Genomic DNA, 25,345 nt, shown 5'->3' with positions numbered 1-25,345 from the left:
CCCCTGACAGCAGCCCTCACTTCCTCAAGCTCCACTTCATCCTTACCTCAGGGCCTCCTTCCTTGTGCCTGATAATGGTGTGTACTACTCAGCCTCTCCAACACCACAACTTCCTCCCACAGCTCCTGACATGCACACCCACCTGACTGACTGGGAGACTTTTTAACTAGTTTCAGCCAGCCCCTGATTGGCTTCAGGTGTCCCAATCAACCTAGCATTCTCCCTGCTTTCTGGAAAGTTCTTAATTGGCCCCAGGTGTCTTAATTGACCTGAAGCAGCTTCCATTTCACTTAACCTGGTACCAGGGATTTGTTTAGCCTGGAGCTAATATATCTATCTCCCACTACTTTTCTATAGCTATCTGGCCTTGCCCCGTCACAATACACAATTAGTATGTTGCACAACACCCTCAGTTTCATCTACTTTCCCAGCCAACAATTATCAGACAGAAAATAGACCCTGAAAAACATTCACCACAATATCTATTGCTTTCCAAAATCAGGGAGAATAAATGTGTTTTCATAGACTCAGAGCTGAAGGTCAGAAGAGACCATCCTCCATTCCGGTGGTTCTCACCAGGGGTATGCATATCCTGGGGGGTATGCAGAGGACTTCCAGAGAGTACATCAACTCATCTAGATATTTGCCTAGTTTTACAACAGGCTACATAAAAAGCACTAGCAAAGTCAGTACAAACTAAAATTTCATAGAGACAATGAATTATTTAAACTGCTCTATATATTATACCCTGAAATGTAAATACAATATTTATATGCCAAATGATTTATTTTATAATGATATAGTAAAAATGAGAAAGTAAGCAATTTTTCAGTAATAGTGTGCTGTGACACTTTTTAATTTTTATACCTGATTTCATAAGCAAGTAGATTTTAAATGCAGTGAAACTTGGGGGTACTCAAGACAAATCAGACTCCTGAAAGGAGTACAGTAATATGAAAAGTTTGAGAGCCACTGCTGTAGTCCAACCCCTTGTAGTGTGCCCTGAAACTCAGCAGACTCAGGCTGTGTTGGACCAAATGGAGAATGTTCCAGAGTTGAGGGGAGAATCCATTGCCAGCAGGCTCTGCACAGCTGACTGCACTACCAACACACCACGTCTCTGTAGAGGCTATGGGGTGGCAGCAGAAAGAAATCTGCTCTGGGGCTAGCACTGTTATGGCAGCCTATTTTACAAGGCTTCATAATCTACCAGTTGCAGATCTCTGCTCTAGTCTATGCATTCTTGATTCTGAACTGTGACTCAGGGGAGGGGATAGTGAAATGTGTTTGTAGGAAGTACCTATCTATCCCTTTCCTAATGGTTCATAACATTCTGTTGACTTTTTTGACTGCTCCTGCATATTGAGCAGATGTTTTCAGAGAACTATCAACGACTCAAGATCTCTTTCTTGAGTGGCAACAGCTAATTTAGAACCCATTATTTTGTATGTAAGTTGGGAATGTGTTTTCCAATGTGCATTACTTTGCACTTATCAACACTGAATTTCATCTGCCATTTTGGTGCTCAGTCACCCAGTTTTGTGAGATCCCTCTGTAATTTTTCACAGTCAGCTTTGGACTTAACTATCTTGAGTAACTTAGTATTGTCTGCAAATTTTGCTACCTCACTGTTTACCCCCTTTTCCAGATCATTTATGAATATGTTGAATAGCACTAGCCCTAGTATAGAACCTTGGGGGACCCAGCTCTTTACGTTGTGAAAACTGACTGTTTATTCCTATGCTGTGTCCCATCTTTTAACCAGTTACTTGATCCATGAGAGGACCTTTCCCCTTATCTCATGACTGCTTATGTTGCTCAAGAGCCTTTGGTATAGGACCTTGTCAAAGGCTTTCTGAAACTTCCGGTACACTATATCAACTGCATCGCTCTTGTCCACTTGCTTGTTGACACCGTCAAAGAATCTTAACAGATTGTTGAGGTATGATTTCCCTTTACAAAAGCCATGTTGATTCTTTCCCAGCGTATTGTTCATCTATGTGTCTGATAATTCTGTTCTTTACAATAGTTTCAAGCAGTTTGCCATGTAGTAAAGTTAGACTTACTGGCCTGTAATTGCCAGGATCGCCTCTGGAACCTTTTTTAAAAATCAGCATTATATTAGGTATCCTCCAGTCATCTGGTATTTAAGGCTGATTTAAGTGATAGGTTACAGACTACAGTTAGTACTTCTGCAATTTCATATTTGAGTTCCTTCAGAACTCTTGGATGAATACCATCTGGTTCTGGTGACTTATTACTTTTTTAATTTATCAATTTGTTCCTGAACTTCCTGTATTGACACCTTAATCTGAGACTGTTCTTCAGATTTGTCACCTAAAAAGGATGGCTCAGGTGTGGGAATCTCCTCAAGTCCTCTGCAGTGCAGACAGGTGCATATAGTTCATTTAGCTTTCCACAACGCCCTTGTCATCCATTGGGGTCCTTTAGCATCTTGGTTGTCCTGTGTGCGCTCTGATTGTTTGTCAGGCTTCCTGCTTCTGTTGTGCTTAAAAACATTTGCTGGTAGGTTTTGTGTCTTTAGCTAGTTGCTGTTCAAATTCTTTTTTGGCCTGCCTAATTGTACTTTTACACTTGACTTGCCAGAATTTCTATTTTCCTCAGTAGGATTTGACTTCCAATTTTTAAATGATGCCTTTTTATCTCTAACTGCCTCTTTTACTATGCTTTTTAGCCATCGTGGCTTTTTTTGGTCTTCTTACTGGGTTTTTTTGGTGGGGGATATACATTATTACACTATACAATATAGTGTATACATACACTATTATGGTATTTTGAACAAGTTTCTATGCAGCTTGCGGACATTCAATTCTTGTGTCTGTTTCTTTCAGTTTCTGTTTCACTACCTTCCTCATTTTTGTGTAGTTCACCACTATAGCATTTAACTTCAAAAAGGAGGACTTCTTTGGTATTTCCCCCCCTACAAGGATGTTAAATTTAATTACATTATGGTCGCTATTACTGAGTGGTTCAGCTATATTCATCTCTTGGACCAGTTCCTTTGCGCCACTTAGGACTGAGGGCTTGTCTGCAAACTACTGCTTAAGTTGATGTGAAAAAGCCACGCCCCTGAGTGACGTAAATTAAATCGACTTAACACAGTGTCTACACAGCGCTATGTCGGTGGGAGAGCTTCCGCCTCTCAATGAGGTGGAGTAATTATGCTGCCAGGAGAGTGTTTTCCTGTTGGCATAGCACGTCTTCACTAGATGTGCTGCAGCAGCGCCGTGCTCATGTAGCACAGTAGTGCAGATTAGCCCTAAATCAGTATTTGCCTCTCCCCTTGTGGTTTCCGGGACTAGCTGCTCCAAGAAGCCATCATTAATGGTGTCTAGAAATTTTATCTCTGCATCCCATTCTGAGGTGACATGTTCCCAGTCAATATGTGGACAGTCGAATCCCCCATTATTATTGGGCTCTCTGTTTTTGTAGCCATTCTAATCTCCCTGTGCATTTCACAGTCATTATTATCCTCCTGGTCAGGTGGTTGATAGTATATTCCTGCTGCTATTCTCTTATTATTCAAGCATGGAATTTCTACCCATAGAGATTCTATGGTACTGTTAGATTCATTTAAGATTTTTTACTATATTTGACTCTATGCTTTCCTTCACTTATAGTGCCACTCCCCCACCAGCATGACCTACTCTGTCATTCCTAAATATTTTGTACTCTGCTATTACTTTGTTTTTTTGACTATCATCATTTCACCAAGTTTCTGTGATGCTTATTATATCAATACCCTCATTTAATACCAGGCTTTCAAGTTCACCCATCTTAGTATTTAGTCTTCTAGCATTTGTATAGAAGCACTTACAAAATTTGTCAATATTTAGTTGTCCGCCTTCATGTGATGTAATTGAATGGGACTCTTTCCTTTGACTGTTTCTTTTCAGTTCCTGCCTGTACTTTATCAGCTTCTATCCTCTCCTCCTTACTAGAATAAAGAGTATCCCCTTTAATAAATTCTTCCCTGTGGGATGTCTGTCTGAACTGTGTGTTCCTCTGCACCTGTCGGCTTTCCCTCAGCCCTTAGTTAAAAATTCCTCTATGACCTTTTTAATTTTACATGCCAGGAATCTGATTCCATTTTGGTTTAGGAGAAGCCCACTCTTTCTGTGTAGGTTCCTCTTTTCACAAAAGGTTTCCTGGTTCCTAATAAGTCTAAATCCCTCCTCCAAACACCATTGTCTCATCCACTCATTGAGACATTACAGTTCTGCCTGTACTAACTGCTGCTGTGTATTGAATGGAAGCATTTCAGAGAATGCTACCATGGAGGTCCTAGACTTTAATCTCTTACCTAGCAGTCTAAATTTGGCCTCCAAGACCTCTTGCCTACCTTTCCCTGTGTCACTGGTGCCTGCATATACCACAGCCACCGGCTTCTCCTCTGCACTGCAGATAAGTCTATCTAGATGTCTGGAGAGGTCTGCAACCTTTACACCTGATGGACAATTCATGATGCGGTTCTCCCGGTCATCACAAACCGCACTACCTATATTTCTAATAATTGAATTTCCCATTATTATTACATGTCTGTTCCTAACAACTGGGGACTCTCCCCCAGCAGGATATCCTCACTGCAAGAGGATCCAATGACATCATCTGGAAGGAGGGTTCCACATGTGGAATCGTTTCCCTCCACTCCAGCTTCATGTTCTCCTTTCCTAAGGTGTCCATACTCCTCAACAGCACAGAGGAATGAATGGAGTAAGGTGACCAGGCAAATCGGTTTGAGGAGAATGTTCCAAGCAGAAAGGGCAAAATGGAAGAAGGGATGGAAGCATTTGTGAGAGGAGACAAAAGGGTATCAAGGCAGGTTCCACTGGTGGAGAAGTGATAGCAAGGCGCGTGAAAAGAGACCAAGCTGGAGATTTAGGCTGGGGCTTCATAATGTAGGACTTTGAAAGCAAGGACAAATATTTGAACCTGAAGCATATCAGTGTGCAGCAGCAGTCAAAAAAGCTAACAGAATGTTGGGAATCATTAAGAAAGGGATAGATAATAAAACAGAAAATATCATATCGCCTCTATATAAATCCATGGTATGTCTATATCTTGAATACTGTGTGCAGATGTAGTCACCTCATCTCAAAAAAGGTATATTGGAATTGGAAAAGGTTCAGAAAAGAGTAACAAAAATGATGAGGGGTAAGGAAAAGCTTCCATATTAGGAGAGATTAATAAGACTGGAACTTTTCAGCTTGGAAAAGGGACGACTAAATGGAGATATGATAGAGATCTATAAAATCATGACTGGTATGGAGAAAGTAAATAAGGAAGTGTTATTTACTCCTTCTCATAACACAAGAACTAAGGGTCAGCAAATGAAATTAATAGACAGCAGGTTTAAAACAAACAAAAGGAAGTATTTTTATCACACAACACACAGTCAACCTGTGGAACTACTTGCCAGAGGAAGTTGAAGGCCAAGACTATAATAGGGTTTAAAAAGAACTAGATAAGTTCATGGAGGATAGGTCCATCAATGGCTATTAGCCAGGATGGGCAGGGATGGTGTTCCTAGCCTCTGTTTGCCAGAAGCTGGGAATGGGCGACGGGATGGATCACTTGATGATTACCTGTTCTGCTCATTCTCTCTGGGGGCACCTGAGATTGGGCACTGTAGGAAGACAGGATACTGGGCTAGACGGACCTTTGGTCAGACCCAGAATGGCCATTCTTATGTTTATAGTGAAGTCACTCAAAGATTAGGTGATGTAGCTGAAGTCCTGGGCAGGACAACGAGCCCTTTAGAGGAAACTCGTGGCTTCCGCCTTTGTCTTCGAGTCTTCCATCAATTCCCTGCTTCCATGGAAGGCAGACATCTAAGCAAAATGTATGTAGCCTTGTTCCAGTACTCCAGTGGGAGACTCTTTGGAAAGTCCTTCAACCAGCTGGTGGTAGAAGCCTTTGAAAAATGGAAATCTCTTCCCTGGGCTAAAGAAACTGGGGTAAAACTAATGACCAGTACTTCTATAGAAATAGACGTTATTTTGGCACTGCGTTTACCCAGACACCAGAGGATAGTCAGGTTTCAGAAGAGGAACATGGAATAAGGGCAACAGATGAGAAAAAATCAGGGATGCTTTCAGTGGCTCAGCTTCCATTTTCCAGAAAACAATGCATAATATATGGCCTCACCTGTTCAATGAATTTAAGGTGCTAACACAGTACAGAGGGCCCTATAGAGACCTTCTGCACTGTGGTGGACATCCTGTTTCCGTTGTTATGTATAAACCTTAATGTATTACTCTTTCTTAGTAATGTGTGCCATAAAATAGACAAGATACACAATTTGGAATTTCCTGGATTGATCTCACAACTTCAGTGTTGCTTTAATGTTAGTTTTCTGCATTCAGAAATAACTTCACCAAGCACTAAAATGTGGCCATTTCTAAGGTGGAGCACACAGAGGTTTAATAGTGCTCAGGAACATCATACAACTGTAAAAGTAAGGTGGTAGAATTTAATAAATCAAAGATATCTTCAGAGCTGACGTTGTGACAAACATTGCGGCATATACTGAAACAACTTTGTCCGATAATACAAAATTAACATACTCATTTGTTCTGAACGTTACGATAGACAGTATCACAGGGAGCATCTGACTGTAAAACTGACATTTTTCATCTTCTTCAGTTTGATTTGTTGTGATATGCACACGTAGGTAAATGTTCTGGCAGCATTTAGAAACTCTTGGGGAGTTTGGCTGGCTGCACTGTAAGAAAACTACCCTTTCAGTGTGTGCCGTGGCTTTTGACTCGTTTTCAATTGTTTTAATGCTGTTTCCAGCCCTGTTCAGGAGCACCTAACATGCGTGGTTCAGACAACCGCTGGCTACTAAAGCTGAAATGTCCAAGGTCCCAGACAGAGTATGACCTGCAGACTCCAGAACAGGTGGGTGACAATTCATTTCTTCAGCCATAGTTTTCACCCCGCTAAGCCCTAGAATGTGGCATGTGAAACCAATATCTGTAATGGGGTATGCCAGGAGTTTTTACATTTACATGGCTTTTGAAGACTATAAATACTAAGGGTGAGATTCTAACAGGCGCAGACTTGTAGAGGCCAGCACAGAACTTTGCAATCCAGAGGGAGTGGGAGCAATCCTGGTCTGTTCCATGAGCAGAAACTGTCCTTGGCATACCATAGGCAGCTCCGGGGCCTGTTTCAGTTATGCCAGCCACCCTGTAGCTGCCCTATGAGCTGTAGCCCTGCTTGGAATCTCTGCAGTAGCTCTGGCCTGAAGCCCCATCCTTGATATGTCCCTTCTGTCCTTAGTCCTGCCCTGGCACACCTCTCCTATCCCCAGCACATCCCCTACTCTAGAGCTTGTGATGGGATTCTTGGTAGTAGAGTTACAGCTGTCTTCAGCAGTTCCTGTGCTGGGGGATCCTCTCCCAGCAGAACTGGCAGCTTTAGGACTCCCTTGCGCTGTTCTAACCCTTTCACCAGTACAAAAGGGGCAGGGGTAGGGGTGAGGATCTCACCTCCAGGAGAAAGAGGAAATGCTGAGATTTAGGATGGCCCAGTAGAGGGACATAACTCGGAATAAAGGGGTGAACCTGAGTCAAGATAAAATGTAGACTATCAGGACATGTTTCCTAAAAGTGATGTCTTCTGGGCCATCAGTAGTCTCCCAAGAGAAATGGTGGCAGCTCTGCTGCATGAATCTATTAACTTAAACTGGACAAAACAATGGAGACTGTTTGCTACCGTCTGATCTGATCTTGAATGGTACATTGGGAATGGACGCAGTAAACTAACTAACTGGGATTATATGAATCTTGGTCAAGATCTTCGTAAGCCTGTGTTTCAAAACTGCTGAGTACCCTCAGCTCTTATTGTAATGAGTCTTCATTGCAGCCATAGTCGCTAAGATTAAAGTATTTACAGCTTCGGCAGCCAAAGGCTTGTCCATTGTTTTGGTCTTGGAGAGATACTAATGTTTCCCAAGAGCCTGATTTACAAGAGCCTCATGCTTTTTATTTTCTCTCTTAATGAGCTATCCTCCCTATCCATTTCCCCATTGGCTGAGTCCTACTGCATTACCTGCACTGAAGGCAACAAATGTGCTCCCTCTCCTGCCCAGGGAGTAGTTTAAGCAGCTCCCAGATCCTAGCCAGCATGGTAGTACTATCTTCATGCTCATTGCCAATCAACAGAAGGGTTTCTCCAGTTACATCTGCAGCCTTAGCATCTTGTCTTGTGGGATATCTGGGATGCACCTAGTCAATACTTGGATGGGAGAACTCCAAGGAAAACCTAGAGCAGGAATGTATTTGGCCCAGCATGCTGCAGACAGTGGTATTGTTAACTGAGTCTTCCAGATGAACCAGCACCTTGGCTTGGTGTTGGGGACACTGTGCTGTTGGAAGAGATGTAAAACCAAAGACCCAGCCCTGTATGGACATTAAATATGCCGTGGCCATTTCTGCTGGAATAGGGGTGTTAGCCTTGGGGTCCTGCCAGATTCCAGTTTGGGTAATAAAATTCTGCCTAACTCCATTTGCGGCTGTTTCTGCTTGATAAGGTATTCGAAACTTCCTGTCCTAAACCATTGCTGTGCATTGCTAAACTGGTGCTGCAAGACTCTTTGCACAGCTATGGTTAGTGAAGTGTGTAAGGCACATTGGGATTCTTTGGGGTGAAAGGTGCTATAGTTATGCCCCAGGTTGTAGAGGAATTTGAGTTTGGTACCTAGGTGGAAGGATGAGCGGTGTGATTTTTGTAAACCAAAACTGCTCTGTATGCAGACTTTTTCCTTCTGTTAAATCTTTGCAGAGGGCCACCTCATCCCTGGCTAGGAGCAGATCCCCACGAACTTTTGTCAGAAGTGCTTCTGAGAGGAAAAAAGCTTGCGAAGATTGGTTAACGCAGAAGCGTTTTTCTCAAGTGCAGGTAGGACAGAAGCTGTATTTTTGCAGGGATGAGGAAAAGGTAATTAAGTGCAATGTCCTGTAAAATTTCGGCTGTGTGGACAATACCTAGTGGTTTGCCACCTTTGGGAAGAGTAACAAAAAGTTACCAAGTGAGACGTGTTTTGGGGTGGAAAGGTAACTTACATAGTCAAGTTTCAGAGTAACAGCCGTTAGTCTGGATTCGCAAAAAGAAAAGGAGGACTTGTGGCACCTTAGAGACTAACCAATTTATTAGAGCATGAGCTTTCGTGAGCTACAGCTCACTTCCTCAGATGCATATCGTGGAAACTGCAGCAGGCTTTATATATACACAGAGAATATGAAACAATACCTATTCCCACCCCACTGTCCTGCTGGTAATAGCTTATCTAAAGTGATTTCCAGCACAAATCCAGGTTTTCTCACCCTCCACCCCCCCACACAAATTCACTCTCCTGCTGGTGATAGCCCATCCAAAGTGACAACTCTTTACACAATGTGCATGACAATCAAGCTGGGCTATTTCCTGCATAAATCCAGGTTCTCACATCCCCCCCACCCCCATACACACACAAACTCACTCTCCTGCTGGTAATAGCTCATCCAAACTGACCACTCTTCAAGTTAAAATCCAAGTTAAACCAGAACATCTGGGGGGGGGGGGGGTAGGAAAAAACAAGAGGAAACAGGCTACCTTGCATAATGACTTAGCCACTCCAAGTCTCTATTTAAGCCTAAATTAATAGTATCCAATTTGCAAATGAATTCCAATTCAGCAGTTTCTCGCTGGAGTCTGGATTTGAAGTTTTTTTGTTTTAAGATAGCGACCTTCATGTCTGTGATCGCGTGACCAGAGAGATTGAAGTGTTCTCCGACTGGTTTATGAATGTTATAATTCTTGACATCTGATTTGTGTCCATTTATTCTTTTACGTAGAGACTGTCCAGTTTGACCAATGTACATGGCAGAGGGGCATTGCTGGCACATGATGGCATATATCACATTGGTGGATGTGCAGGTGAACGAGCCTCTGATAGTGTGGCTGATGTTATTAGGCCCTGTGATGGTGTCCCCTGAATAGATATGTGGGCACAGTTGGCAACGGGCTTTGTTGCAAGGATAAGTTCCTGGGTTAGTGGTTCTGTTGTGTGGTATGTGGTTGTTGGTGAGTATTTGCTTCAGGTTGCGGGGCTGTCTGTAGGCAAGGACTGGCCTGTCTCCCAAGATTTGTGAGAGTGTTGGGTCATCCTTTAGGATAGGTTGTAGATCCTTAATAATGCGTTGGAGGGGTTTTAGTTGGGGGCTGAAGGTGACGGCTAGTGGCGTTCTGTTATTTTCTTTGTTAGGCCTGTCCTGTAGTAGGTAACTTCTGGGAACTCTTCTGGCTCTATCAATCTGTTTCTTTACTTCTGCAGGTGGGTATTGTAGTTGTAAGAAAGCTTGACAGAGATCTTGTAGGTGTTTGTCTCTGTCTGAGGGGTTGGAGCAAATGCGGTTGTATCGCAGAGCTTGGCTGTAGACGATGGATCGTGTGGTGTGGTCAGGGTGAAAGCTGGAGGCATGCAGGTAGGAATAGCGGTCAGTAGGTTTCCGGTATAGGGTGGTGTTTATGTGACCATTGTTTATTAGCACTGTAGTGTCCAGGAAGTGGATCTCTTGTGTGGACTGGACCAGGCTGAGGTTGGTGGTGGGATGGAAATTGTTGAAATCATGGTGGAATTCCTCAAGGGCTTCTTTTCCATGGGTCCAGATGATGAAGATGTCATCAATATAGCGCAAGTAGAGTAGGGGCTTTAGGGGACGAGAGCTGAGGAAGCGTTGTTCTAAATCAGCCATAAAAATGTTGGCATACTGTGGGGCCATGCGGGTACCCATAGCAGTGCCGCTGATCTGAAGGTATACATTGTGACTTTGTCCTTACCCATAACTACTTCACATTTGGGGACAAAGTTCAGCCACCAGGTTAGCCGTGACATTATCGGGGATAGTGTTCTTGACGGCTTGTAGTCCATCTTTGTGTGAAATGTTGGTGTAGAGGGCTTCTACATCCATAGTGGCCAGGATGGTGTTATCAGGAAGATCACCGATGGATTGTAGTTTCCTCAGGAAGTCAGTGGTGTCTCGAAGGTAGCTGGGAGTGCTGGTAGCGTAGGGCCTGAGGAGGGAGTCTACATAGCCAGACAATCCTGCTGTCAGGGTGCCAATGCCTGAGATGATGGGGCGCCCAGGATTTCCAGGTTTATGGATTCATTTGCAAATTGGATACTATTAATTTAGGCTTAAATAGAGACTTGGAGTGGCTAAGTCATTATGCAAGGTAGCCTGTTTCCTCTTGTTTTTTCCTACCCCCCCCCAGATGTTCTGGTTTAACTTGGATTTTAACTTGAAGAGTGGTCAGTTTGGATGAGCTATTACCAGCAGGAGAGTGAGTTTGTGTGTGTATGGGGGTGGGGGGGATGTGAGAACCTGGATTTATGCAGGAAATAGCCCAGCTTGATTGTCATGCACATTGTGTAAAGAGTTGTCACTTTGGATGGGCTATCACCAGCAGGAGAGTGAATTTGTGTGGCGGGGTGGAGGGTGAGAAAACCTGGATTTGTGCTGGAAATCACTTTAGATAAGCTATTACCAGCAGGACAGTGGGGTGGGAATAGGTATTGTTTCATATTCTCTGTGTATATATAAAGCCTGCTGCAGTTTCCACGATATGCATCTGAGGAAGTGAGCTGTAGCTCACGAAAGCTCATGCTCTAATAAATTGGTTAGTCTCTAAGGTGCCACAAGTCCTCCTTTTCTTTTTACATAGTCAAAGCATCTAGTTTGAAATGGTTCCCTGCAGCCTGAGGCTCAGCAGGATTCACTTGGCCACATCATCATCCTGTGATAGATCCATTCAGTTCCATGTAGTCTCCTGTGTGTGGGTGTTTTGGATAAGACCTTAACAACTGGGGTCTTGTCTGCTTTGATTAGGCATTTTTTTTATATGAGACAGGAGTTTTTGTAAGAGAAGTCTGTCATCCTCGGGCAACATTTTCCATCCCTTTACTGTTGTACAGTGTGAGTGTTAGTTGCTACCCTCCACACCAGAGGTAGCTTCATTTTAATGATGCTATATGGATAGAATTGGTATTTGAATTGAGAAGAGCACTGTAAGATATTATTAAAGGTGGCCTGCAGTTATATAATACAGGTCTATCAGGTTTAGTGTAACATACTGAATGTCCCAAATAACCAAGGTAAATGGGCCATTCAGCTTATTATGAAATACAGAGTTCTCCTTCTTTGGTTGCCTGTACTTTCTGCTCCCTGGCTCTGGCTCCTGCTCCATGCATTGTTCTGCTGATATCACATCAGTAAGAGAACCCTGCTGAAGCATGAAACCAGTCTACAGAGCTGAGGCAGATGTCTTTTTAAACAACATAGTGTGGTTTTTCAAAGTTAAAAATAAAGAAACAGATTTATACACATTGGGATATAAAATAATATAGAACTTTGAAGAATCATGGAAGGTGGGAGGCTCTTTCTTTACTTGCATAGGCCAGCTCCAAACACCTCAGCTGTGTTCCATCAATGATGTGGTACCATCAGCACATGAGATGTAAACCAACATTACCCAGAAAATTCTAAATTAACACTAAAACTTCATTCTTAAATGGTGCATAAGGATTGCAATAGAGTTGGTTTGTGAAATCATCTGCAGTAGCCATGAAAGGCAGCAAGGTGAGTGAAGAATAACATTTCAGCCTCTCTCTGGCTTTGGTCTACACTCAAAGTGTTGTCCTGGTGTAACTACAATGATTTAAAATTGATCAGGTTATACTGGTGCAAACCCTTAATGTAAATACACTTAAACTAGTTTAAACCTTGCATATATCAGGTTAATGTAAGCCGTAGGTAGGTTGGTTTAAGCTAAGCCTATGTAAGTGAGATTTCAATCAGTTTGTGTGTATCTACACTAGCAGTTTGCATCAATGAAATTGAATTGATTTTAAGTTGAGTTAATTACACTGAGGCAACTTGTCCAATGTAGGCCAGCCTTTAGCTCTTTACCTCCTCTCTGGCTCTTACACACAGTACCCTGTGCAGTTTGGGTCTGAAACTGACAAGTTCACTGAAATGCGAAACATTTATTGTCGATTTTAAAGGTGAAGTTTGAAGTTTGCTGTTAGAATCTTTCCTGTAAAATGTAGAGTTGTTTTCTTTTTTTAAATTAATTCAGTACTGTAAAAGGTGATGGATTGACAGTCCTGGAGACCGGTCCTCTGTCTATCCCATAGCTTCCTCGCCTGTGTGCCTCAACCATGCTCTGAAGGGACCACTTCTATGAGTGAGAGATTTGTTCAGTCTCTGTTGTGCGTTCATTCCTTGGCCTCTGTGCTGAGACTGCTAATAAGGGTACTTGCAGTGATTATGGTACTAGATTAGGAACTCTTCATTTAAAAACTAGATTGAGAACATCAGTTCAATTGAAGGTTAGGAATTTAAACTTTTTTTTTTAAAGTTTATGGTGTGCTGTAATTGACAATGTGGTGATAACAGCTCCTCCCTGTTCTTATTTTCAAGGATGTGGATTGAGTTGAGGGATGGGGGTGTTTAGTTGGGAGGTATGGAGGGAACTTTGTGTAAATAAATATTTGGGGTTTACAATACAGATGGGTTAATAAGCTAGGAAGAGAAAAAGGAAATGCACCGTAAGATTAAATCTTCCTAGGAGGTTTTCTTCTCAGGAGGGAGTTCTCCCATATTTTTTTCTCATACTTGAACTGATGCGATCTTTCCTCTTTTATTTTCTTATCTGCTTTTCCTTCCCATGCTCATCTGAGCATCTAAACACAATGCCTAAGAGTGCCATCAGCCCTTCCATCTTTGCTGATCAGAGAACTTAGTCTGATCATTATTATTTTGAATTCAGAGTTAATTCTAATGATTCTTTTTTATTCAGCATTTTTACTTCCCAGTTTTGCTGGTATTTTGTTAGGCAGTATCTAATGAAGGCCAAGATATTATTGCTGCTACCCAGTCCATCTTGGACAGAGAAAATTATTTTGTAAAGGTAAGGAATATATATTTGTCCTTTTCACTATATCGTGATAACTACACAAGAGAACATGTGGGTGTCAAAATTTCTCTGCCCATCAACAGTTGATGGTAAAATGTCAGTTGTCGGTCATATCATAAGACCAGTTATCTCAAGATATGTGACCTTTGAGCTAAATTCTCTCAAATATTCCAGTGTGAATCAGAGTAAATAGATTTTCATCACTGTAATTTAGACCCCATATCTTTAGTTGAGTCCTTGTGCCTTTCTTTCCTCACTGGAAGAAATGTGTAATTTTACCTACAGCTACCTGAGCTCTGATGTTATGACCCATGTCTTCCTCTGTGCTACTTTCTCCATAGACTGCCAGGTTTTCATTTTTGCTGCTATAGATTTATCTGTCCTCTTGGTCACTCATAGCTCCTGCTGCCTATGGTGCCAATCCCTAGCATTCCACAATCAAGTTAGACTCCCAAATCATAAGATTGGCTTAAAACCTTGAGATGTTTTTCACCTGCCCTCTGATTTTTCCACCTTTGGGGTGTGGGATCATTTCAGATTCAACCTTAAATAAGCATACAAAAATACAGGCCTCCCTGTTCACTGCTCAGAGAGGACTTAGCTCACCCTATTCTAGCTCTTTGGATTTGGGTGCTGACATTTTATCCCCTAGCCCTAACTATCCAGGTTGGGCATTCTTCCATGTCCCTGCCCACAGTTCACCTGTCCCCCACCGCTTCTCTCTGTATTCACTTGCCCCCATATTTTCTGGCTTTTCCCTTCTGTGCTACATCACAGTCTCTTGCACCTCACGTTGCCCTGCAGCCCCATACGCCATGTGGCCTGATGCTCTGGGAAAGAGATTAAAAGTTTATGGTAAATTAGTGCTCTGCTTAATGCTGAATTTGCTATGGATTCACAACCTATTTAGCACCACCCTTTTCCCCTTTTGCTAGGCCACCACACAGGCCTCTGAAAGGAGGTTGCATTGAAGATGGGACCCTAAAAATGGGCTTACAACCAGTCCCTTGCTTAGAAGATCAACATTTATATTGGGTCTTTCTGTTTGGTCACTTAACTGCCCATTTCCACCTACCCTTCCATTCATCCCACCACATTTGGATTCTGTTTTCTGTATAGACTTCCGATAGCTCTGAAAGATGAGTGCTTACTAGGTTACCTAAATACATTAATATCCTCTGCCTCTCTGTCATGTAGGAGGTGGACAAGTATTTGAAACACAGAGATTTCTTAGAGCTGAGAAAGAAGGAGATCCAGTACAAGAAATGGCTGGAGTGTGTTTCAGAGCCGTTGCTGCAGAAAATTGAGGACAAAGTTGACAGCCAGTCAAGTGAAGAAATAGAGGAAAGGAAACGAAAGCAGCTCTCTCTATATTTAAACTACAGTAATAAGAAGGTATCCATAATGATTTTATCAGTGTATGGGTTGCACATTGAGGGTTGCCGGCAAAACCACCCATTGCTGACGCACTGTGGCACACCCTGGGGATCTGCATTAGTCTTGTTTGTAACTGATCTTTTTTTCTTGCTAACAACATAATTGTGGTTTAAACTAATCACTATTGTATTAAGGTAATATGGTAAAAAAAATCTGAATGATTGGATTGTCCAGTGTACCAGATACATATGAAATGATTCCAAACTGGATTTGCTGTAATGAGAAAATGGTGGGTTTTGCTTAGTGGGGTGTGAAATGTTTAGCGTGAAAACCATGTGCTAAACAATCCTCCCCAGAAGAGGTCAAGGACTGAATGGGTCAACAGAGACTGAACTATACTCTCACCCCTCCAGAGTTTTTTCCAGGGTGGTTTTGCAGCATATTGTCAGAGCAGCGTGGGGAAGCACTCACTTCTGTGCTCTGTCTGTTCTGCGAAGCAGTAGGACCACAGGCTGAGGCAGTGCCAATGTAATATCTTAATTATAGATAGATAGAGTGACATTACCAATTACTTTAGGGTTGCACAGGGCTTTAAAAACACTCAGTGACTTAGGTGCCTTGTTTCGAATGGCTTAATACTCAAAACTAATTATGCTCAGGGTAGAAAATATAATTCTTTTGTAAATTTGACACTGCTAGTGGGCGCTTTGAACACACAGGATAGCTGCTGGGAGAGTTACACTTTAAGAAAAGGAGTACTTGTGGCACCTTAGAGACTAACCAATTTATTTGAGCATGAGCTTTCGTGAGCTACAGCTCACTTCATCGGATGCATACCGTGGAAACTGCAGCAGACTTTATATACACACAGAGATCATGAAACAATACCTCCTCCCACCCCACTGTCCTGCTGGTAATAGCTTATCTAAAGTGATCATCAAGTTGGGCCATTTCCAGCACAAATCCAGGTTTTCTCACCCTCCACCCCCACACACACAAACTCACTCTCCTGCTGGTAATAGCCCATCCAAAGTGACAACTCTCTACACAATGTGCATGATAATCAAGGTGGACCATTTCCTGCACAAATCCAGGTTCTCTCACCCCCTCACCCCCTTCCAAAAAACACACACACACAAACTCACTATCCTGCTGGTAATAGCTCATCCAAAGTGACCACTCTCCCTACAGGCAGGAGAGTGAGTTTGTGTGTGGGGGGGTGGAGGGTGAGAAAACACATTGTAGGGAGAGTGGTCACTTTGGATGAGCTATTACCAGCAGGATAGTGAGTTTGTGTGTGGGGGGGTGGAGGGTGAGAGAACCTGGATTTGTGCAGGAAATGGCCCAACTTGATGATCACTTTAGATAAGCTATTACCAGCAGGACAGTGGGGTGGGAGGAGGTATTGTTTCATGATCTCTGTGTGTGTATAAAGTCTGCTGCAGTTTCCACGGTATGCATCCGATGAAGTGAGCTGTAGCTCACGAAAGCTCATGCTCAAATAAATTGGTTAGTCTCTAAGGAGCCACAAGTACTCCTTTTCTTTTTGCGAATACAGACTAACACGGCTGTTACTCAGTTACACTTTAGTGTCTCTTAACAGAAAACTGTTAAATTCATTCTGTGGTTCATGAACTGAATGTAGTAAATGACAGATTTCTTCACCAAACAGTTACTGAACCAACAAGAAGTGATGCTGTTTTAGACTTAATTTTGGTTAAGTACTGAGAACATCATAGAAGAGTTGGCTGTAGAATATAACCTTGGATCAAGTGATCACAAATTAAGTCAGTTTAAATTAAAAGGAAGGATCATCAAAAACAGGTCAGTAACTAAGGTTTCTCAGGAGACTTTAAGAAACATAATTAGTAAAGTCAACTGGACTGAAGAGCTCAGGATTTAAATATGGAGAAGGCTTGGACTTTCTTAAAGTCAAAGGTGCAAAAACTATTTGGAATTTGAGTTCCAAGCAAGGGGAAAAAACATGTAGGGCAGCACTCCAGACCTAACTGGATGAGTAATCACCTCAAAAAGGATATTAAGAGTAAGCAAAGACCCTAAAAAGAATGAAGACAGGATTGATCAAAAAAGAAACTTATGTCTTGCTGATCAAAGTGTAGGGATAAAGTGAGAATAGCCAAAAAGCAAGCTGAGTTAGAGCTTGCTAAAGGAATTAATACAAATAATGAAAGATTCTTCGGACATAGAAATGAAAAGAGAACAAGAGAGGAAGAAATGGGGCCTCTGTGCAGCGAGGATAGGGTGGAGATTAAGGATAATACACATATGGCACCAAATGATAATATAGAGCCATAAGGTAGAATGGCTGATGGGAATAAGTGTATAGAAATGGAAATTAACACATGAGAGATGAAAGCAAAACTCATAAGAGTTTACTGCGCTCATATCAGAGGAATTGGATAATCTCCATCCCAGAATACTTAAAAAACTGGCACATGAGATTGCTAATCTGATAGCGAGGATTTTTAATAAACCTATCAAATCTGGGATGGTACCATATGACTGGAGAATAGCATATGTAATACTTATATTAAAGAAAGGGCGAAAAGGGAAAATTGTCAACTATAGACCAGTTAGTCTGACCTTAATAAGTATGCAAGGTTTTGGAACAAATTCTGAAGGAAAGAGTAATTAAAGATATGGAGGTAAATGGAATAAAATTCAACATGGTTTTCCCAAAGATAGGATGTGCACACTAACTAGATATCTTTCTTGTGTAAGATAAATTATTTTAAAAGAGCAAGGACATGCAGTAGCTCTAATCTGTCTGGTCTTCAGGAGAGCATTTGATGCATACTACATGGGTAAGGAACTGGCTAAAATGAGGTAACAATGGGTTGGGCTGAAAGGAGACCATCTAGCCCAATATCCTGTCTTCCGACAGTGGCCAATGCCAGGAGCCCCGGAGGGAATGAATAGAACAGGTAATCATCAAGTGATCCATCCTCTGTCACCCATTCCCAGCCTCTGGCAAACAGAGACTAGGGACACCATCCCTGCCCATCGTGGCTAATAGCCATTGATGGACCTATCCTCCATGAACTCATCTAGTTCTTTTTTGAACCCTGTCTTGGCCTTCACAACATCCTCTGGCAACTTCCACAGACTGACTGTGAGTTGTGTGAAAAAATACTTCCTTTTGTTTGTTTTAAACCTGCTGCCTATTTATTTCATTTGGTGACCCCTAGTTCTTGTGTTATGAGAAGGAATAAATAACACTTTCTTTTTTACTTTCTCCACACCAGTCATCATTTTATAGACCTCTATCATATCTCCCCTTAATAGTCTCTTTTCCGAGATGAAAAGTCCCAGTTTTATTAATCTCTCCTAATAGGGAAGCTGTTCCATACCCCTAATCATTTTTGTTGCAATTTTCTGAATCTTTTCCAATTCCAATATATATTTTTGAGATGGGTAACCACATCTGCATGCAGTATTCAAGACGTGCACGTGCCATGGAGAACTACTGGGTCGGAGGGAGGTTACTAGTAGAGTTCCTCAAGCATCAGTGGGTCTTGAGACCGATCTTGTTTAATATTTGCTTTAATGACCTTGGCACAAGAAGTAGGAGTGCGCTAATGAAATTTGCTGATGCCACAAAGTTGGGAAGCATTGTCAATACAGAGGAGTATTGCAAAATTGTACAGGAAGAATTGGATGACCTAGATCACCAGAGTAATAGAAATGGGATGAAATTAAAAAGTACAAAGTTCAATGTAATGCATTTAGAGACTATAAGAATTTCTGCTGTAAATTGGGGCCTCATCAGTTAGAAACAACAGAGGCAGAGAAAGACCTGAGTGTATTAGTCAGTCACAGGATGACTACGAGCCACCAACGTAATGTGGCCATAAGAAAGGAAAATGCAATCCAGTAGAGAGAGAGAGCCATATTAATGGCATTGTACAAGGCATTGGTAAACTCTCATCTGGAATAATGTGTATAGGGCTGGTCACTCATGTTCAAGAAAGATAAGTTTAAATAGGTGCAGAGAAGGAGTCCTAGGATGATCAGGGGAATGGGGAACATACTTTATGAGAGGAGACTAAAAGAGATTAGCTTATCTAGACTAGCAAAATGAGGGCTCAGAGGGGATATGATTGCTCTCTATAAATACTTCAAGTGGGTAAATGCCAGGGAGGTTAAAGACCTATTTAAGATAAAGGAAAGTGTTGACACAAGAACAAACAGATATAAACTGGCCATGAGTAAACTTAGGCTGGAAATTAGAAGAAGGTGTCTAACCATCAGAGGAGAAAGGTTCTGGTGCAGCCTCCCAATAGGGGTAGTGGGGGCAAACAATGAGTATTAAGACACAGCTTGAGAAGTTTATGAACAGGATTAAATGACCGGGTTGCTTGTACAGCAGGATACTGGAATTTATGATCTAGGGGGTTCCTTCCAGTCATCCTTCCTACGTAACTTGGATGCACAAAACAGTTAGAACAGTCACTTCATCTACCACTGGTGAAATAATCATTTACACTTATAAAATGTCTTTTCAGTCAAAGGAAACAAGTTTTTTAGGAGCTCTACCCATACAGCATCATGGTAATGCAGCCAGCTGGGTGTGAGAGCAGTAGGCAATAGGCACACTGTGCTACAGTAGTGAAACTTTGGTCATAGAGTTTGAGATACATATGAAAAGTGACATGGAAGCTTTAAAAGTCCACACAGAGCAAACAGAACCTCCGTTTCTACGGTTTAATCAGAACATCCCACACAGTAAACAGCATGGAACTCCATTTATTTATTTTGGAAGGATGAAGGGCTTGGTCAGACTTTTCACTGAAGGCATGGGATTCAGAACCTCTGGGTTCAGGATATACTGCAGATACGATATTCAGGTCTGCAGCCAGCCAACCTCAGAATGTGATCCAGTAGGATCTCACAAACTGGGCTGGGTCACTACTTGGATGGGGCTCCTCCACGGAACACCCAAGTGCTGCAGGAAGTGGTGTTTATTACTTGGTTGGTGGCACTCTTCTTGCTGAGTCCTTATAGCTCCATTGCCATGCTGCTGAATGAGACCCTGGCCACTTGTGATTGTTAAAGATACCATGGCCTTTTTCATAAAAGCTAGTGTGCCTTAGCCAGATTCCAAGTGAGGCAATTCCACCCTACAGTTTCAGCTATGTATAGTATTCTCCATGCCTATAAACTGTGCTATAGAGGGGGCTGCCTGGCTGTGGTGGGTGGAGTGAGGCTTATATAACCTGCTTTACCTTGTGGGGGTGTGAGTCTTGTAAAAACACTGAGATCCTTGGAAGGGAAATACCAAGTGTGGTGGAAAAGCTGAGGCCCCTGAGCCATTGCTCTGGCTAAGATGATGTAAATAACCTGCCAACATATCATGACCCTGCCGGCTGGTATCACCAATTCACCACTTCCTTTTAGTTCTCAGGGAATCCATGGCACATTTTCCACAGTGAAAAGCCCAGCTCCCCTCTTGTATCATGAATTTGGGGACTTCAGCCCTACTCTACAACCTGTGGCTGTGAACCCTCTAAAATCCCCTATTCTTGGTTACCTGAGTGCATGGCCCTGTATGAGCAGTGGGGCATTAATTTGCATTCACTGTGTCCATTTTTGAATCACTTTGAGGGACTGAGACATTTCTGTGGTGTAGATAAAATCCCTGATGCTGGCTCACCTTAAAGCTTTCTTGTTCTGATGTTTTCTCCCTTTTTGTCCATTTCTTTCTTCCTGCCTTTTTCTCCTTCTCTCCCTGCCATTAGCCTTTCCCTTCTCCTGGCCCCCCTGCTGCCCCACCTCACTGCCCCTCTGTCATCAACCCGATGCCTCTCTCCATCTCCATCAATCTCCCTCCATTCTCCCACTTCTTCCTCCAGGCTCCCCCGCCCTCTCGCACCCCACGCATGCTTCCTCCCTTCCCTTTCACTCTTCTATCACTCTCCTCTTCCCCCCCACCACTTGTCCCTGCCTCTTGCCCGTTCCATCCCTCTGTTCTCCCTCCTTTCTATCAGTCACTCGCTCCCTTCCCCCCTTTCATCCAGCCTCCCCCTCTCTTCCTCCGGTCTCTCCCCTCCCTGACCTTCCAAGTGCCCCCATCTCAGTCTTTCCCTCTCCCCAGATCTCTGCCAGCTCTCTCCCCACAGCTTTGCTCCTCCCTCCCCCCTCTGACTCTGCCAACATTTCCCCCTCTCCCTGTCCCTCCATTGGTTCTCCAATCTCCACCTCTCCTTCCCCCCATCCCATCCCATCCCGCCAGCCAGCCTTCCTCTGACTCCCCACTCTTTCACCTCCCCCCTTCCCGCCAGTCCCACAGCCAAAGCCATGGGTAGCGGATGAATGGCGACATGGCCAGTCATGGCCCGAAGATAGAAGCAGCTCTGCTTCCATCAGGCCACAGTTGGCTGAAGACAAGGGTCTGCTCAGCTGCACCAGGCCGGTATCCATTTTTTCAAACCTCTCAGCTCTTCAGCAGCAGTGGATGTCACTTCCATCTCCGGCTGGACTGCTGAGTTAGGCCTGGGGGGAGGGGAGCTCTGCTGCACTTCACAACAGCGTGGCAGGGACATGGAGGGGCTTGTGCACCAATGCTTTAGAGAGTAGCAGAGACGTCATAAACTATGCCTGTGCTTCCACGTGGGATTAGCCATTAAGACTGTAAACTCTCCAGGGCAGGCACATCACTGGGTACGTGTTTGTACAGCACCTAGCACAATGCTGAGCCTGATCTGAGGCCTCCATGCACTACTATGATATCAATATTAAATACAAAGCAAGGGATGGCATGAAACTGCTGCTGAGGAGTTAGAGCTGCATCAATAACAGACTCCTCCAGCCACAGGACACTGTAAATGTACATGTAACCTGTGCTAGCTAGGCCTCAGCCCTGCTACACTCCAGCCACTGCACCATGACCTGAGCTATGGCTTGCTTCCCACACAGGGCAAGGTGGCTTTGGAAGATTATGATGCTTCAGAGTATGACCCTCTCTTCCTGAATACACATCCCACCTATTTGAAGGTACAGCCGAGTGCTGCTTTTTGGCTTTAGGTACACCCTCTGATCAAGAAAAGTCTAATGGCTAATGAGGCAGCCAGCGCATGCTGTTACTGATTTGTTGCTCTTAGGGTTGGTGATACTCAAGATGGTCATTCAGTTTGGCTCAGGGTGTTTCCACTTGCATTAGTTTACAAAACTGGGTCCCAGTCCTGCTGCCGTTGAAGTCAAGGAGAATTTGACAGTTGATTTTAGTGGAAGCAGGAGAGCAATTCCCTGTTCCTTCCATACTAAACTCAGTAGTCAGCTGGGTGAGTTTAAATAGGTTATTTAAGGTTATTTTTTTATGGTACTCAAATTTACAAAGGTCACCTGGGCTAAAGTCTTTTGATTAAGGCTTGGTGTGTCTCACAGTAGGCTAGGCATGTTTTGTACGTAATACTGAATCTTGTTGGGCTGACTTGCTGGATGAATAATCCTACATTTCATGTGGCTTGTTTCTGGTGGGAATTTAATTTCCTAGAGAAAGCCTGATTGCTCCAGATGTAGTTGACTGTAGCCTACAGATATGGATACTGTTAGTGGGTCCAATAGCAGCACCCCCATTTCTAATGCTTTGGGCAGCCTGTAAAGACTCTGCCATACTTGTGTACAGCACCTGGAACATGGGAGAGGTAATGAGAGGGTGCTTAGCGCAGGAGACTGAGGCTTTGTCTGTCTTCTCAATTTGCCACGGCATTGCTGGGTTGCTTAACACCTCTGAAAAACAGGTTATTAACTGGTTTGTGCCTCAGTTTCCCATCCATAAAGTAGAGCTAATGACACCTCCCTACTCACAGGGTGTTTTGAGATGTAACTTTTGTCTGTGCCACTCCAAACCCCTCAAATTAAAGTGCTTCTCTTGGTGCCAGGGTATGAAATACTGCATTTATTACAGGTGTCAACTCCACCTTTACACGATCCGCTGTTAAAAGAGGTACAAGGAAGATTTCTTGAGGGTGGGCTTATCCAGCAATGTGAGACAGGTACTTAATATCATCCCTATTCTTCAATTCGCGGAAGCGTTTCACACACTGACGAGAGCCATTCTGGCTAGCAGTAGTGCTGCTGTTCACATTCGGTATTGTTCAACTCCCCACAGGAAGAATATACTCAGCCAAAGAAATGAACGACCTATATAAGGCAAAGTTGCCATTGCTTCCTTTAGGCCGGCAAACGATGGATGCCGCTGAGTGGCTGAAAATACCCCCAGGATACATAGAAAGTGAGATTCATCAGAGGAAGAGGTAAAGTCCAACAAATCTGCTGAGTGACAATAAAAGAACCCCCAGCCCTGTCTGGTCATAGAGCAAAGTACTTGGAAGGGCAAATTCAGGTGGTTTTACTGGAGGAGTCTGCTTATTTCTGTATGTTTTGTGTGAATTTAGTGCTGGTGAAAGGGGCTGGATTGCCTCCTGGAGAAGTAAGGGGTGTGTGAATCTACATAACAAGTGTGGCGTGGGAACAGCAGGGTTCTCCATATGGCCCCACCTGGCAGCGCTGAACCAGAGATGGGTTATGCTGAGTCATTTCTTACATTGCTCTGGGCCAGGCCTGGAGGCCAACCCTACAATTTAGCCTCTTCAGGATAGCGGAGGATGCACAGTCAGATGAGGATTTCATCTGGATGTGTCTGAAAGCTCTTAAAAGAACTAGAGTTTTGCTGCTGTGACTAGCGTCAGGCCTCCGTGAGCAAAGCAAAGCGTCTGATTTACAGCTGCTCACTCAGCTTGTTTTACATTTGATCATTATGTTGACAGTTTTGAGGTTTTTGCTTCTGGCACCCCCCATCCCCAACCATGCATTGTCCCTTGTGTCCCCAGTGAGGGTATCCTGCACTAACAGACTACATCACAGAGCCAGGAGGCTTTAAGAATATATCACAGGCACTCTAGGAAAAGCATCAGTTACGCTTAAAATGCCATAAGCGGGGAGATGGTTTAAAGTTCAGCTGATAAGTGTCTTTGTAGTGAAAGATGCAAAACAAAGAGAATTATTACAGTTCAACTATAATCCGTTGAAAACTTTGTAATGGGTGCACGTGCTGGCCAAAGCAAATAATGCTAACCCTGAGCGGGAGGAGGTGTGGAACCTGGGTGTCCTCTAGGATTCTAGCTCAGGCTGCAGAAGGGTGTTGAGATACTAGGAGGTGGATGCCAACTTCATCATGCCACAGTTTAGTGCTCCCAGTCTGTGGGCTAGGAATCAGTACAGAGTCTTCCATGGGCTGGCAGAGCATGGGAGGAGCCTTGTGCTGGAGAAGGGAGTGGATCAGCACAGCTGCTGAGATATGTGGAAAAGGAAGTTTTTAGGAAGGGTTCTGACTCAGTTCTTGAAGCTCCCTCTTGGTGCTGGTTCACCACAGGCCTCTTAAGGAAAGACCTGCCCCTTATGTGCAATGATAGCAAAGCTGAACCAAGTGAGAGGTTTTATTCCTGGTCTCTGTGTGGGTCTGCATGGGCAACCTTTAGGACAATGGCTTCCCCCCCCTCTTTGGGCTGGAGCCCCTCCCTGTGTGACACTCTCATGTAGGCTCAGCCCTTGCTGCATCTCACTTGATTGGTTTCTGCGCTGTTTGCTTTCCACTCCTCACTTTTTCTGCCTTCTCCCCAGTTCTCTGCCACCCATCCCTTCTTCCCTCCTCACTTCCTTTGATTTAGGGATAGTGTCACCTTCTTCTGGCCATAGAGACTTGGGTACTGGGCTGGGCAGCACAGCACTTCTCCCATCAGTTCACGCTCTCGGTCCTATGGGCTGTTACTGTACCTACGCCTTATTCCAGCATCCTGTTTAGAAAGAATGTGTGGGTAGTGGCAGGTTCATTCACTGTATCCAATTTTCCTGTTAAGAGAACATTTACCAGAATGACTCAGTGCAGTAAATAGCTGGAGCAGAAGCACTGTTGATCTGGAGCACAAAGCACTGTTGATTTGGAGCAATCATTTGTATGTGA

The 25,345-nt window shown here is 43.4% G+C and overlaps 1 protein-coding gene across 2 annotated transcripts in view; it reads left to right on the top strand.

Annotated features, from left to right (window-relative positions):
* Window positions 1-25,345, top strand: part of FAM228B (family with sequence similarity 228 member B) — a 30,296-nt gene that overhangs the window by 3,931 nt on the left and 1,020 nt on the right. The window contains exons 4-10 of one of the 2 annotated variants that reach the window (XM_084623848.1): window positions 6,820-6,924; window positions 8,812-8,928; window positions 13,906-13,980; window positions 15,184-15,381; window positions 22,300-22,377; window positions 23,291-23,378; window positions 23,495-23,639. In XM_084623848.1, the coding sequence (XP_084479974.1) occupies window positions 6,820-6,924; window positions 8,812-8,928; window positions 13,906-13,980; window positions 15,184-15,381; window positions 22,300-22,377; window positions 23,291-23,378; window positions 23,495-23,639 (806 nt within the window). The remainder of the gene's footprint in view (window positions 1-6,819; window positions 6,925-8,811; window positions 8,929-13,905; window positions 13,981-15,183; window positions 15,382-22,299; window positions 22,378-23,290; window positions 23,379-23,494; window positions 23,640-25,345) is intronic. The other variant, XM_084623849.1, reaches the window with a different exon arrangement.

The sequence above is a fragment of the Lepidochelys olivacea genome, assembly GCF_965140295.1.
Source record: "Lepidochelys olivacea isolate rLepOli2 genome assembly, chromosome: 3".
NCBI classification, from domain to species: Eukaryota; Metazoa; Chordata; order Testudines; family Cheloniidae; genus Lepidochelys; species Lepidochelys olivacea.
Note: the sequence above shows the minus strand (reverse complement) of the source record. Positions and strands in the feature narration are given on the sequence as shown.